The 15025-nt window shown below is 35.0% G+C and overlaps 1 protein-coding gene across 1 annotated transcript in view; it reads left to right on the top strand.

The window, feature by feature from the left end:
• VIRMA (vir like m6A methyltransferase associated) overlaps positions 1–15025 on the top strand; it is a 58867-nt gene that overhangs the window by 39719 nt on the left and 4123 nt on the right. The window contains exons 17-22 of the mRNA XM_055303382.1: positions 2105–2237; positions 10121–10273; positions 10748–10908; positions 11462–11558; positions 13617–13783; positions 14241–14572. Coding sequence (XP_055159357.1) covers positions 2105–2237; positions 10121–10273; positions 10748–10908; positions 11462–11558; positions 13617–13783; positions 14241–14572 — 1043 coding nt within the window. The remainder of the gene's footprint in view (positions 1–2104; positions 2238–10120; positions 10274–10747; positions 10909–11461; positions 11559–13616; positions 13784–14240; positions 14573–15025) is intronic.

Genomic DNA, 15025 nt, shown 5'->3' with positions numbered 1-15025 from the left:
CATTGGATAGAGCTAGGAAATATTGCATGTGTCCTAACTCATGCATACACACATCTACATTTGTTTTTGAAAGTGTTTATTTGTATGTATGTGTTTTTTAAAATGAGTCCATACTGACATTTTGACTCCAATCCAGTATCAGATGTTGATTCTAGTTTTCTCCCTTCCTTTGTAATCTCATTCATGTTTCATGTTGTAGAGTTCTGTGGATTTTGACAAGTGCATAGAGTCATGTGTTTATCACCACAGCTGCATACAGAGTAGTTCCATCACCCTAAAATTCCAATGGGCTTTTTATATAGACAACTTCTTTACAAGTTGAGCAACAAAAATACCAGATTTTGGTATTGTTAGTTTGGAAATTTTTAAACATTCTAATGGGTATGTAGTGGGCTCCAGTTTTTGATAGATCATGGGAATAAGGCTTATTTGCTTAAGGTTATATGTAGAGGCTAGTAATTGGTATCAGTTTAAATTTAATTTTAAATCCATGCTTTTTTCATTAATCGTATTGTCTTTGTATTTAAGATTGATTGATTGATTTATGATAGAGAGAGAGAGAGAGAGAGGCAGAGACACAGGAGGAGGGAGAAGCAGGCTCCATGCGAGGAGCCTGACGTGGGACTCGATCCCGGGACTCCAAGATCGTGCCCTGGGCCAAAGGCAGGCGCTAAACCGCTGAGCCACCCAGGGATCCCCTTGTCTTTGTATTTAATCTCATTCCTGTTTGTTGTGCCTTACCCATTTCATTACTTTTTTTTTTTTTATAAATTAATTTTTATTGGTGTTCAATTTACCAACATACAGAATAGCACCCAGTGCTCATCCCGTCAAGTGTCCCCCTCAGTGCCCGTCACCCATTCACCCCCACCCCCCGCCCTCCATTTCATTACTTAATAGAGTTCTCAAGAGCAGGAGTCTTTATCTTTCTCTCTTCTGTATTGCTCTACCAAGGTCTTCTATGATGGCATATCAACCACATTTTTCAAATAAAAATGCTGCATGCTTAGTGTTAATATAATCTTACTTTCATTTTGACTAGTTATGAATTATTATAACTTAAAGGACGCTATGGAATATTAGAATACTTTGCCCTTGAAATTCTCTTTTGATCAACAAAGAGCTCTATAGGGACTCCTGGGTGGCTCAGTGGTTGAGCATCTGCCTTCGGCTCAGGGCATGATCCTGGGGTCCCGGGATTGAGTCCCACATTGGGCTCCCAGCATGGAACCTGCTTCTACCTCTGCCTGTGTCTCTGCCTTTCTCTCTCTGTGTGTCTCTCATGAATGAATAAATAAATCAATAAAATCTTAAAAAAAAAAAAAACAACCCAAAGAGCTGTAAATGTATATAATAATTTTATCTGGACTATAAATTATCATGATTGATTGTTATGCTTGAAGATTTAAGCATATCATTTGCCAACCCTTGTAACAGATTGGCAAACCATGACCAAATTTAGCGCACCACCAGTGTTTGTAAATACAGTTTTATTGGAACATAGTCAGCATTTATGTATTGTTTATGGCTGCTTTCCACTACACAAGCATTTGAGTAGGTATGACTGAACTGCTGCTGTTGTGTATAGAAGACAAGACCGCATTATTGTATAGCCTGCAAAGCGTAAAATATGTACTATCAGATCCTTTCCAGAAAAAGTTTGTAGATCCCCAGTCTATACCCTGCATTTCTTTCTATCAGATTATAGTGCCATAAAGTCAGTCATTTTTTGTAGTTATTATGTAAATCTTTCTGGTCAAGCTTCTGAGACCGCTCTAACCTCCTTATATTAGAGAAATCCTCGGGCTATAAAAAGTATAAAAATAGGGAGCCTCAAATTTCTTTTGCTAAGTTTTATATCTTTATTATATGGAGGAAGTATTTTCTTTTTGTGGGGGTATTATTTTCTTTAAGAGCTTGAAGTTTATTTTTAAAAGGAGGTACCTGTAGATACTGCCTTGTTTAGTGGTGTATGTATATAGTCACACCAAAACATTTTTTAAATGGTGGACTGAATTTTGTTCTGTCTGAAACTGGAGATGGTTTATTTCTTATACTTTTATACATTTAAGTTTTAAGACATGTCCTCTCTACTTATTTACAGTTCTTTAAGGAAAAACAGTAATGCTCTGCATAGTTTACTGAAACGAGTGGTCAGCACATTTAGTAAGGACACAGGTGAACTTGCATCTTCATTTTTGGAATTTATGAGACAAATTCTTAACTCTGACACAATGGTAAGTTAACATATATGTATATGTAAGTGTTTGGTATTTTTTAAATTTACAAACTTCTGTCATAAGTTTAAAAAAGCAATTGCATTCAAAAATATCTTAGAATATTTTTTGGAAGTTTGAACTTAATGTTTTTTTTCTGTGCCCATATCTCACTATAAATGCAAGTTTTTGATTTATAAAAAAAGATATTTAAGAGCAGAATTTATTGAACTCTTTTTAAATTTATTAAGCATCATTAATTTGTGAATACTCCATGACTTGGCAGCTTAAATAGAGAAAACACCACCCATGGTGTCTTCATTTTTTTTTTTTTTTAAGATTTATTTATTTTGAGAGAGCAAGAGCGCACCCATTAGTTGGGGAAGGGGCAAGAGGAGAGGGAGAGAGGGAATCCTCAAGCCGACTTCCCTCTGAGCATGGAACCAGACACTGGCTCGATCCTAGGACCCTGAGATCATGACCTGAGCTGAAATCAAGAGTTGGCTGCTTAATCCACTGAGCCATCCAGGCACTTCTAGTGCCTTCATTTATCAGTCTTTCTTTCTTTCTTTTTTTTTTCATTTATCAGTCTCTTAAGTATTTGCCTACTTTCATTTAATTGAGCATTTACTGACTGTGTTTTGGATGTTGATTTTGGGGTGGTTGTAAAGTTTATTTTAAGGTATTTTGGGTCTATCATAGATACAAATTAAAGATTATTTCCCCAGTTCTAAAATTGTATTATTAAATTCTGTTTAAGAATTTGTCTCATTAGTATTTTCCAAAATCATGATATATGTTGTGGACATAATTCCCAAAACCTTTAATATTTATTAGACTTGCCTTCAAAGAGTGTTTGTGGTCAGATAAGTTTGGAAAAGTCTCTCCTGATAGAACTGAACTGTGCACATTAGTATAGTATAAGCTCCAAAAGTTCCTAAGTAAATAGAAAGTTGCTTTACTGCAATTGAATCTAGCTTTTTCCAAATGTATTGCCTGCAAAATACTTGTGTGTGTGTGTATAATGTGTGTATACTTGTGTGTGCACAAGTGCGTATAGCTATTAACATCCTATAGGTCTCTAGTCTCTCAACACTGGTTTAAGAAATTCAGTTTACATTTAAGATTCCTGTTTGGGAAGAGTTGTTTAGTACACTTTTGCCAAAGCAAATATAATATGGGATGTTTTCATAAGAAAAAAATTAAATTTACTGTTTAGTATATTTCTTTTATGCATATAACTTATATTAAGAATATTTATTTCAGGGATCCCTGGGTGGCGCAGCGGTTTAGCGCCTGCCTTTGGCCCAGGGCGCAATCCTGGAGACCCGGGATCGAATCCCACATCGGGCTCCCAGTGCATGGAGCCTGCTTCTCCCTCTGCCTGTCTCTGCCTCTCTCTCTCTCTCACTGTGTGCCTATCATAAATAAAATAAAATATAAAATAAAATAAAATAAAATAAAATAAAATAATAAATAAAATAAAGAATATTTATTTCAGTAAGGGGTGCTCGGCCAGCTCAGTTGGTAGAATATTGCAACTCTTGATCTCGAGGTCATGAGATTTTGAGCCTTACCGTTAAGCACATGTTGGCTACCTGTTGTATTTGTAGTTATTTTTTTGTGCCGATTTTATCAGCAAATTTGTGTTTGTTTTGTGTCAGATATATATTAAAGTCATTAAGTTCACCAGATGCTTTGATTCTGAAGGATAAAGAGCATATTTAATGGTAGGATTGTAACTATCATAAAGAAATTTTAGAGTTTTTAGTTAATGGAAGACTACTTACTAGTTCTACAAATCCCGAGTGGTATGTTGTTAATAAATCCATTTGACAGATTTTCTTACACACATCATCAGCTAAACAGTTCCTAATCCAAAAATCACTAACCACTGTTCATTCTTGTTATCCAGGAGCTGCTGGGCCCTCAGGATTGCTAATTAATGCTTTTATATCCCTTACCATTGCATTTCCTTTTCTTAACTCTTTCACTGAGAAGATCAAGGCCATCTTGTTTGGTTTTAAATCCTTTCACTCTCCCTTTGATTCTATCCCTGTTCTTTAACCTGTTTCCTTCCTTAATTAGGAGAGAGTGCCCCCCTGCATCACTTCATTTCTAGGTCTTGTACCTTCTAATGTCCTGGCTCCTTTTAAAACCTCTCCTGTCTTTTCCTCTCCTCTCTTTCTCTCTCGTCTCCTTGCCCTTGGCTACTTGAGAGAATCTCTGAATATCCAAACCCAAATTCATTATCTTCCCTCATATATCTGAGTTATCTTTTATTTGCCCTACTTTTATATCATCTTCCTTGACCTTCAAGATAGAAGTCATCAAATAATAGTCAAATTTCCCCCTTTTCTTCATCCTCTTTACCAGCTGTCATTCCTGTCAATTTTATTTATAAAACCTTTCTTTCATTTCATTCTTTTTTATTTTACCACTATTATCTTAGATTTTCTTCTTGCTGCTGCTTTTTTTTAATAACATTTTATTTAAATTTGATCCTACATCTCATAAAATTCACCCCTTTAAACGGACAATTCAGTGGTTTTTATTTATTTTTTTAATTCAGTGGTTTTTAGTATATTCATAGAATTGTGCAGCTAGCACCACTATCTAATCTTATTTATTTATTTATTTATTTATTTATTTGTTTATTTATTTATTTATTTATTTTAATGGTGTGTGTGTGTGTTCCCAAATACCTTTCACACTGTCTTTATTTTATTTTTAAGATTTTATTTATTTATTCATAGACAAACAGAGAGGCAGAGACACAGGGAGAGGGAAAAGCAGGCTCCATGCAGGGAGCCTGATGTGGGACTTGATGGTGGGTCTCCAAGATCACACTCCAGGCTGCAGGCGGCGCCAAACCGCTGCGCCACCAGGGCTGCCCTACTATCTAATTTTAGAATGCTTTCAGAATCCCAAAAAGAAGCTCTGTGCCCATAAGGGAATCTCCCCACTGCCTCTTTTTTCTAGCCCATGGCAACCACTAATCTACTTTTCTGTCTCTATATCAGTTTCTACAAAAAGATTGCTGAGATTTTGATAGGGATTGTGTTGAATCTATAGATCAATTTTGGAAGTATTACTGTCTTGATACTATTAAGTCTTCATATCCATGGACGTGGCATGGCTTTCCATTTATTTAGGTTGTCTTTAATTCCTTTCCTTTGTGTTTTGTAGTTTTCAGTATACAAATCTCTTACGCCTTTTGTTTATGCCTCTGAATTGGGAATTTTGTTAATGCCATTATAAATGGAATTGTTTCTTAATTTCCATTTTTGAATTGTTCTTTGCTAGTATTTAGAAAAATATAGTTGATTTTTGTATATTGATACTGTATCCTACAACTTTGCCGAACTTGTTTATTAGTTCTAATAGTTTTTTTTGTGATTTCTGTATGTAAGATTATGTCATTTACAAATAAGATAGTTTAACTTTACTTTCAATTTGGATACATTTCCTCCCTTCTACCCTCCCTCCCTTCCTTCCTTCCACCCCTGCAAGAATCTTCAGTACATGTTGAATAAAAAGTAGTGAGAATTGACATTTTTGTCTTGTTCCTGATTATAGGGAGAAAACTTTCAATCTTGTAAAATGACATACAGTGTTAGCTATGGTTACTCATAGATATCCTTTATCTATGGAAGAAATACTTCTCTTCCTAGTTTGTTATGTGTTTTTATCATGAAGGGGTGTTAGGTTTTGTTAAATGCTATTTCTTTGTCTTTTGAGATGATTATGTTATTTTTCTCCATACTCTGTTGATGTAGTATATTGTATTGATTGACTTTTATGTGTAGAACTGACCTTGTATTCCTGGGATAAATCCCACTTGGTCATGATATATGATCTTTTTCTCTCTCTCTCTTTTTTTTTTTGATGTACAATCCTTTTTATATGTTGCTAGATTCAGTTTGTTTTATTTTATTGAGGAGTTTTAGGTCTCTATTTATAGGGGTATTGGTCTGTAGCTTTCTTTCTTGTGGTATCTTTGGTCTCATAGAGTGAACCGATAAGTGTTCTTTCTGGTTTTATTTTTTGGAAGCATTTATGAAGGATTGTATTCATTTTTTAAACATTTGGTAGAAAATCACCAGTGAAACCATCTCCACCTGGGTTTTTCTTTGTGTAAAGTGTTTTTGATACTAATTAAATTGCTTTACTTAATATAAATCTATTCAGAGAAAGCGAGAGAGAGCATGAGTGGGGAAGAGGGGGAGAAGCAGACTCACCATGAGCAAGGAGCCCAACATGGGGCTTGATCCTAGGACTCTGAGATCATGACCTGAGCCGAAGGCAGACGCTTAACCAACTTAAGACACCCTTAAGACACTTAAGACACCCTTAACACGCTTAAGACACCCAGGCATCCCTTAAAAATTATTTATTACTATTTCTTTTTTATTTTTAAAATTTTATTTATTCATTAGAGATACACACACACACACACACACAGAGAGAGAGAGAGAGAGAGAGAGAGAGAGAGAGAGAGAGGCAGAGAGAGAAGCAGGCTCCCCTCAGTGAGCCTGATGTGGGACTCAATCCCTGAACTCCAGGATCGCGCCCTGAGATGAAAGCAGAGCTCAACTGCTGGGCCATCCAGGCATCCCTTTATTACTATTTCTAAAAGTAATGTGTATACAGAGTACTTCAAATGGTGCTAAATTTGACCCTAGATTTTTATAAGATGACTTTTAGTATAAAGTAAGTGGATTAAAAAATAAATAAATAAAGTGGATTAAAATGTAAAATGCATTTTATTTTGTTCAAAACTATTTCTGCTCATAATAATAAAAAAGAGATTTATGGGGAGACGAAAAATTTGCATTGTTCTGAATATTTTAATTCATAGTTTTAAAAATCTTTCTTTGTTTTAGATTATTTATTTATTTTTTAAAAGATTTTAATTATTCATGAGACACAGAGAGAGAGAGGCAGGGAGATAGGCAAAGGGAGAAGCAGGCTCTCTGTGGGGAGCCTGATGTGGGACTTGAATCCCAGGACCCTGGGATCATGACCTGAGCCAAAGGCAGATGCTCAACCATTGAGCTACCCAGGGATCCCTGTTTTAGATTTTTTAGACCAGTTTTAGGTTCACAGCAAAATTGAGTGGAAGGTACAGAAAGTTTCCATGTACTTCTTGTTCCTCCCATCTCCCTGATGCACATGCTCCCTACAGTTGCACAGTTTCCCCTACTATCTCCTACTATCCCCAAATATCCATTATTATCAACCTACCAATCTACTGCATTACAGTAATATATTTGTTACAATTGATGGACTTACGTTGACACATTATTCTCATATTCCATATCAAAATCCATAGTTTATATTAGGGTTCACTGGTATTAACATTCTGTGGGTTTTGACAAATGCATAACGATGTGTATCTACCATTGTAGTGTCATGCAGAATAATTTTACTGCCTTAAATTTTATGTGCTCCACTTATTCATAGTTTCCTTCTTAACCTCCAGCAACCACTGATCTTTTTACCCCTCCATTGTTTTACCTTTTCCAGAATGTTAGGTAATTGGAATCAGACAATATGAGCAAGTCTTCTATATTTTTTCATGGTTTGATAACTCTTTTCTTTTCGGCACTAAATAATATTCCATTGTGTGTCTATACACATTTATCCATTCACCTAGTGAAGGGCATCCTAGTTGTTTCCAAGTTTGGGTGATTATGAATAAAGCTACTATAAAACATCTATGCAGGTTTTTGGATAGACATAAATTCTCCCCTTTTCTCTCCTTTTTTTTTTTTTTTAAAGATTGTTCTAAATTTATTTATTCATGAGAGACACAGAGAGAGGGAGAGAGAGAGGCAGAGACACAGGCAGAGGGAGAAGAGGCTCCATGCAGGGAGCCCGATGTGGGACTTGATCCCGGGATTCTAGGATCATGCCCTGGGCCGAAGGCAGGCGCTAAACCGCTGAGCCACCCAGGGATCCTCTCTCCCCTTTTCTTTTAACTGATTATCTTACTCTGTTTTCTCTGACTTTTAAAAATGATAATTATAATATTTTCTGATTCGGTTACACTAAACTTTCTAACTCTTGGTGAAAGTGATATGAATAACAGAGTAAGGAAAGAAGCAAATGCCCTGATAATTTGTAATCTGGTTAATATACTTCAATAAAATGTATTTAGTCCATTAATGTATCCAGTTTACTAATATTTAGGGAACAGTTCCTTTAAAGAGAACCTTGTATAGTCTGTTTCTGTCAGTGTACTGTGATTATTTTTACATCATTTACCTTAATTTTTAAAAACTTAAACATAAGCTAGATCATTGTCAATCTCCCCCTTACCTCTAAGCAAAGCAAGTAAAACTCTTACAGATAATGTTTTATTGATTCTCACTAAAACTATATACCCTCTTCCTTAATACAACAATAAGTGACTTCCTCAGTCTAGTGTTTTATGAAAGGTACCAGTGTGCTTCAGGGGACACCTGGGTGGCTCAGTGGTTGAGCAAGTAAGTGCCTTCAGCTCAGGGTGGGTGTGACCCTGGGGTCCTGGGATCGAGTCCTGCATCATGTTCTCCACAGGGAGCCTGCTTCTCCCTCTGCCTGTGTCTCTGCCCCCCCCCCTCTGTCTCTCATGAATAAATAAATAAAATCTTTAAACAAACAAAAAAACAAGTGTGCTTCAGGCACAAGTGTTCGTGTGAGTGGGAATTTATTTAGAATAATTTTCATTTAATTTTCATTGAAATGTGTCCAGTTATAGGACAAAGGAGCCCCAAAGAAAATTTTTGTTGTTAATGCCTATTTAAAAATACTAAATCCTGGGGATGCCTGGGTGACTCAGTGGTTAAGCATCTGCCTTGGCTTAGGGTGTGATCCTGGGGTCCCAGGATTGAGTCCCACATCAGGCTCCCCACAGGGAGCCTGCTTCTTCCTCTGCCTGTGTCTCTGCCTCTCTCTTGGTGTCTCTCATGAATAAATAAATAAAATCTTTTTTTTAAAAAAGTACTAAATCCTGCATCTAGATTGGGTTTATAGGCTCCTCTATGAGACCATATTCACTTTGAGCCATTTAAGGTGGGGCGCCTGACTGGCTCAGTTGGAAGAGCATGCAGTGCTTAATCTTGGGATCCTGAGTTGAAGTTCCACGTGTAGAGATTACTAAAAAAATAAATGAACTTTAAGAAAATAAAATGAGTAATACATGGGGAATGTAGTCAATAATATTGTATTAACTTTGTATGGTGACAGATGGTAACTAGACTTACTGTGGTGATTAGTTCTCAATGCTGTATGTTAATTATACCTAAATAAAAATAATAAAATAGGATTGTGTTCTAAAGATTTGGAACTACTCAAGTGTTCTGTCACATGTGACAATGTGGACAGATTTGTTTTCATGAACCAAGATTTGGTTTGCTAGTTGAATTTTCTACTATTAAATTATTATCATGCCCAAAATCATTTTATTATATGATTTACTTTTTAAAGCAGGAAATATTCACTTTTTCATGACAGAACAGAGCCTTAAATATGGTAGTTTTCTTTAGTTGTTTTCCTTATCTCCAGAAAGATAAATTCAGGTTCTATCAGTTCTTTATTATAGTAGGCATTTTATTGAGTATCAAACAGTATGTTACATGTCCTACAAGTGCTTATTGTATTTGTTTTGGATATTTTTGTTGAGAAATCTTGCTGCTAGTAAATTGAATATGTGTGTTTACATACTTATACGAGTCTTACTCAAAGAAACCTATTTCAGCTTTGTGCTAAGTCTTTCTTAAAACTAGACATTTGTACTAATGTATAACCAAAACATTGAGGGGGAGATTGCAGCAAATGGCTTAAATATCTAAATAAGTTTGGAAGCATCTTTACAAATTTCTCTGCTCTCAAATTTAACTTGTGTGTGACATTTACAGGGATGTTGTGGAGATGATAGTGGTCTCATGGAAGTAGAGGGAGCTCATCCATCACGGACAATGAGTATTAATGCTGCAGAGTTAAAACAGCTTCTACAAAGCAAAGAAGAAAGTCCAGAAAATTTGTTCCTTGAACTAGAGAAGCTTGTTTTGGTAAAACAAACAAACAAACAAACAAAAAACAAAACCAGAAACAAGATAAAACAGCTCATTCACAAGATAAAGTTTCTTCTCTTTTTGCCTAGTACAAGTTTTTCATAGTGACCTTTTTAAATAGTGAACCCTCAGTTGGGTACTTACAAAGTTTGGAATAGTCTTTGAATTAATAATTTGGAGTGAAGTCCTCCATACTATTATGAATATTAAAGAAGAAGGCAATAGTTTTTGAATTATCTGTTGTTTGAATGCAGGGTGCTCCCTGCTACCATTCTTTAGAAATAAAATGACATATGTTTTTGATGTTGATTTTATTTAAGTATGTTTAATATTAAGTTGATACATTTTTGATGGTGCTCCAAATTTCTTAGTAATCAAAAAATCTAACCCTTTCTATTAAGGAGTCAGATCATGGACATAAATGTTCAAGTTTTGCCTGCATCATTTAATTCTGTTTCTCTCTGTATCTAGGAACATTCAAAAGATGATGACAATCTGGATTCTTTATTGGACAATGTAGTTGGACTTAAGCAGATGCTGGAGTCATCTGGTGATCCTTTACCTCTCGGTGACCAGGATGTAGAACCAGTACTTTCAGCTCCAGAATCTCTCCAGAATCTGTTTAACAATAGGTAAAACAAGCAATGTTTTGTGGTTAAGTAGTTATTGTGTATTTAATGACTGGGGTCTACAGAGGGCCAGCAAACTGTTTTTCTGTAAAGGGCCAGATAAGAAAAATTCTAGTCTTTGCAAGCTGCGTTCACTCTCTGTTGCGTGTTTTTCTGTAGCTTTTTGTTTGTTTCTTATAGCTTTTTAAAAAAACTTTAAAAAATAAACCACTTCTAGCTTATAGGCTATGCACAAATAGGCTTGCAGAATGGGGGTCATAGTTTACTGATCCCTGATCTAGAGGTTATATGCCTCTTGATCTTTGGAGCACTGTAATTTTGGAGCATAATGACTATTCAGTTTATGGAATTATTCTCTAAATTTAGAAAAATTAAATACGGGCAGTTTCTGTACTTACTGGTACAACGTAATAAACGTGGCTTTTAAGTACTAATTTTACTAATAGTTTTCAGTGTACTATTTTTAATTGTATCTTCTGTAGATTTTGCTTAGAAAATAAGGTAAAATATTTGATTTCGGAATTCTACATTTTACCAAATACCTTTCTTGTTCTAGGACTGCATATGTGCTAGCTGATGTCATGGATGATCAGTTGAAATCCATGTGGTTCACTCCATTTCAGGCTGAAGAGATTGATACAGATCTGGATTTGGTATAAGTAATTTTATTACTAAATATTAGAAAAAAGTTATTGTTGATTTTGTGTGTGTGTGTGTGTGTGTGTGTGTGTATTGTTAGCACCAAAATAAGTTAGATGTTGTATGGCAGTTAAAAGCCCATTTGGGGACTAGTACCTACATTATTTTTATATCAGTTGCCCACTTAATGGTATCCAGGAAACTCAGTTTTTTTATGTTAACTTGTTTTGCTTCTTTCTAGTTAGTGATCTGTATATTTGAGAATGAGATTTTTTTAGGGAAAAATTAAGTTTTTGCCTAAATACCCTGAAGCACTTATATTTGTAGGGTATAGAATAGAGAAAAGTATCCCACAAAATTGCAGTTCATTCCTGTTTTGGGGTTTAAGGAAGGGAATGGTATTTTGGCAATCTGCTCTTAATTTGAGGGAAATGTGAAGAACGTATTTGTTAAAATAATATAGATATAAATGAGAATTCACATTCTTAAACATAATGGGAGTATAGTTAAACATTTAAAATTTAGAGCACTCTGATTTATGCTTCTCAGAGCTATATTAGGGAGGCTGATTTCAGTTACATATTATTGTACCATATATTCTTTTTTCCTTGATCAAAAAAATAAATATATTTGGATATTCTCTGGTCCAAAAAGTGTTAATATTTATCACGTGCAATGAGACTAAAATATTTGTTTACTTCACATTTAAGATGTATTTAGTATATTAGTAAGGGCTCCTTTCCCTTTTTAAAAAATAATTACATTAAAAAAATAATAATTACATAAAATTTCATTTAAATTGCATTAAAGAGTTAATTTCTCTTAGAGTAGCTGGCTGGTTTAGTCAGTAGAGCATGTGACTCTTGAGGTCATGAGTTAGAATCCCACATTGGATATAGAGCTTTTTAAAAAACAAAAATTAGGGGATCCCTGGGTGGCGCAGCGGTTTGGCGCCTGCCTTTGGCCCAGGGCGTGATCCTGGAGACCCGGGATTGAATCCCACGTCGGGCTCCCGGTGCATGGAGCCTGCTTCTCCCTCTGCCTATGTCTCTGCCTTTCTTTCTCTCTCTCTCTCTCTCTGTGTGTGACTCTCATAAATAAAAAAAAACAAAAATTAATTTCTCCTTCCGTGTAAACTGTTCAATGATTTTTTAGGACTGCTGTGTCCAATAGAACCTGATGCAGTAACAGAAATGTTCATAATCTGCCCTGTCCAGTACAGTAACCATCAACCTTATGTGACTGTTGAGTAATGAAATGTTGCTAGTGTAACTAAAGAATTTTATTTTTGATTTAATTAATTTAAGTAGGGACATGTGGTTAGTGGCTACCATATTTAGTATCACAGATCTAAAATTTCTGTTAGAAGTTTTTTTTAAAAAATAATTTTAGTGTTGAAATATAACTATCTTGCAATGAAGATTGTAACCTTACATGGTTTAGAAAATTTGGAATCTTTTTTTAGGTTTGCTACATTTAAATAAAACTTAACATAAACATAGTTTTTATTTCTCTGGAACTAATGCATAGAACTTTGAGAACTGTGGCACAGAATCCTTTTATAATAAATACCATGACTATACAAGGCTTACAAAGTATATTACTTCCAGTTGTTTTGGAAGAATTCTGGAAATGCTACTTTGTTAATTTATATAGATAAATTCTGAGTTCCTTGTCAGACAGCAGTGCCCCCCCCCTAATTAATAGCCCTTCTTTGAGGAGGAATGCCACCCCATCCTATCCCAAAATGCAGCTGAATTCCTAAGATTTTTTTCTTTAAATACCAATGATGTTGCTTTTTGAAAAGATGAGTGAAAGGGATGCCTGACTGGCTCAGTCGATAGAGCATACAACTCTTGATCTTGCGGTTATGAGTTTGAACCCTATGTTGGATGTGAAGATTACTTAAAATCTTTAAAAAAAAGAAAAAGAAAAAAAGAGGAGGCCGACCTATAATTTGTTTATTTTGAGAGTTAAAAATAATCTATAGGAAATAAGAATTTCTGTAATTGTTATATTAATAATTTCATTTAAGGTGTATTTTTCATTTTGTTTCATTTTTATGACTGCAGGTGAAGGTTGACTTAATTGAGCTCTCTGAAAAATGCTGTAGTGACTTTGACTTGCATTCAGAATTAGAACGCTCATTTTTGTCAGAACCATCGTCTCCAGGGAGAACTAAGACTACTAAAGGATTCAAACTTGGGAAGCACAAGCATGAGACCTTTATAACTTCAAGGTAAAATCTATTCTACCAAAGATCTTGATTGTGGTCATAGAAGTTTACTTATTATAATGTACTTTAAGATAGACACTAGCTATACAGAAAAAAAGGAAGATGGCATAATACTTTAATCATGAATATTGTTTGAAATTTTTTTTAAAATAATACTTTGGCCAGGATATACCCAGTACATTTGTTACATTTTTCTACTTTATGAGAGTTTAGAAGGTTTGAACAAGAGGTGAACTGGATTATTTAAAATAATTGTTAGTCATATCAATAAGATATGAGTACCATTCTTAGCTAGTTTTGTAGTATATCCCTGGAGAATAATAGAGATATTGGTAACATTAATGCAGCTGAATGAAGAAATAATTGAAATACGATTTTCAATATTGCTAAGACTGACATGTATTCACTGGAAATATGAAGAAAAAGAATACGTTTTCATGGAGTGTTTTTGTTTTGATAGTGGGAAATCTGAATACATTGAACCTGCCAAACGAGCTCATGTTGTGCCACCACCAAGAGGAAGGGGCAGGGGAGGATTTGGACAGGGTATACGACCCCATGATATTTTTCGTCAAAGAAAACAGAACACAAGCAGACCACCATCTATGCATGTGGATGACTTTGTTGCAGCTGAGAGTAAAGAAGTGGTCCCTCAAGATGGAATACCCCCACCGAAACGGCCACTCAAAGTATCGCAGAAGATTTCTTCTCGTGGTGGATTTTCAGGCAATCGAGGAGGACGGGGTGCTTTTCACAGTCAGAATAGGTTTTTCACACCACCTGCTTCAAAAGGTGACTTACTTACGTATATTTTCTAGTGGCTTAGAGTACTGGAATGCTAGAATATTGAATAGAAGTGATTTAGATGTGATTCAGATAAAGTATTTTTCAGTTACTACAATTAAGCTACCTCTTAGATAGTGGTAACTATTTGCAGAATACTTTATTGAATAGAAAAAAAATTAAGTTAATGTTTAATTGCATGTTTAGTGATAAATTTAAAAGAAGTCAATTGGCTAATTATTTTCCTTTTCACATTGGGAATCGTGTTTATCCTTTCTGAGTAATATCTGTACATTCTTACAGTTCTGCTTACCAACAGTTTCCTTAGGATTCTTTTGTGTAGTTCACCGTTGAGTCTCTTTTCTACTTCTTGGTGTTTCATTTAATGTTTTTTTTTTTTTTTTAAGATTTTATTTTTAAGTTTTTCTACACCCAGTGTGGAACTAGACCTCATTACTCCAA

The sequence above is a fragment of the Nyctereutes procyonoides genome, unplaced genomic scaffold, assembly GCF_905146905.1.
Source record: "Nyctereutes procyonoides isolate TBG_1078 unplaced genomic scaffold, NYPRO_anot_genome, whole genome shotgun sequence".
Classification (NCBI taxonomy): Eukaryota; Metazoa; Chordata; class Mammalia; order Carnivora; family Canidae; genus Nyctereutes; species Nyctereutes procyonoides.
The sequence above is the reverse complement of the archived record's forward strand: the minus strand, read 5'-3'. Positions and strand labels throughout refer to the sequence as shown.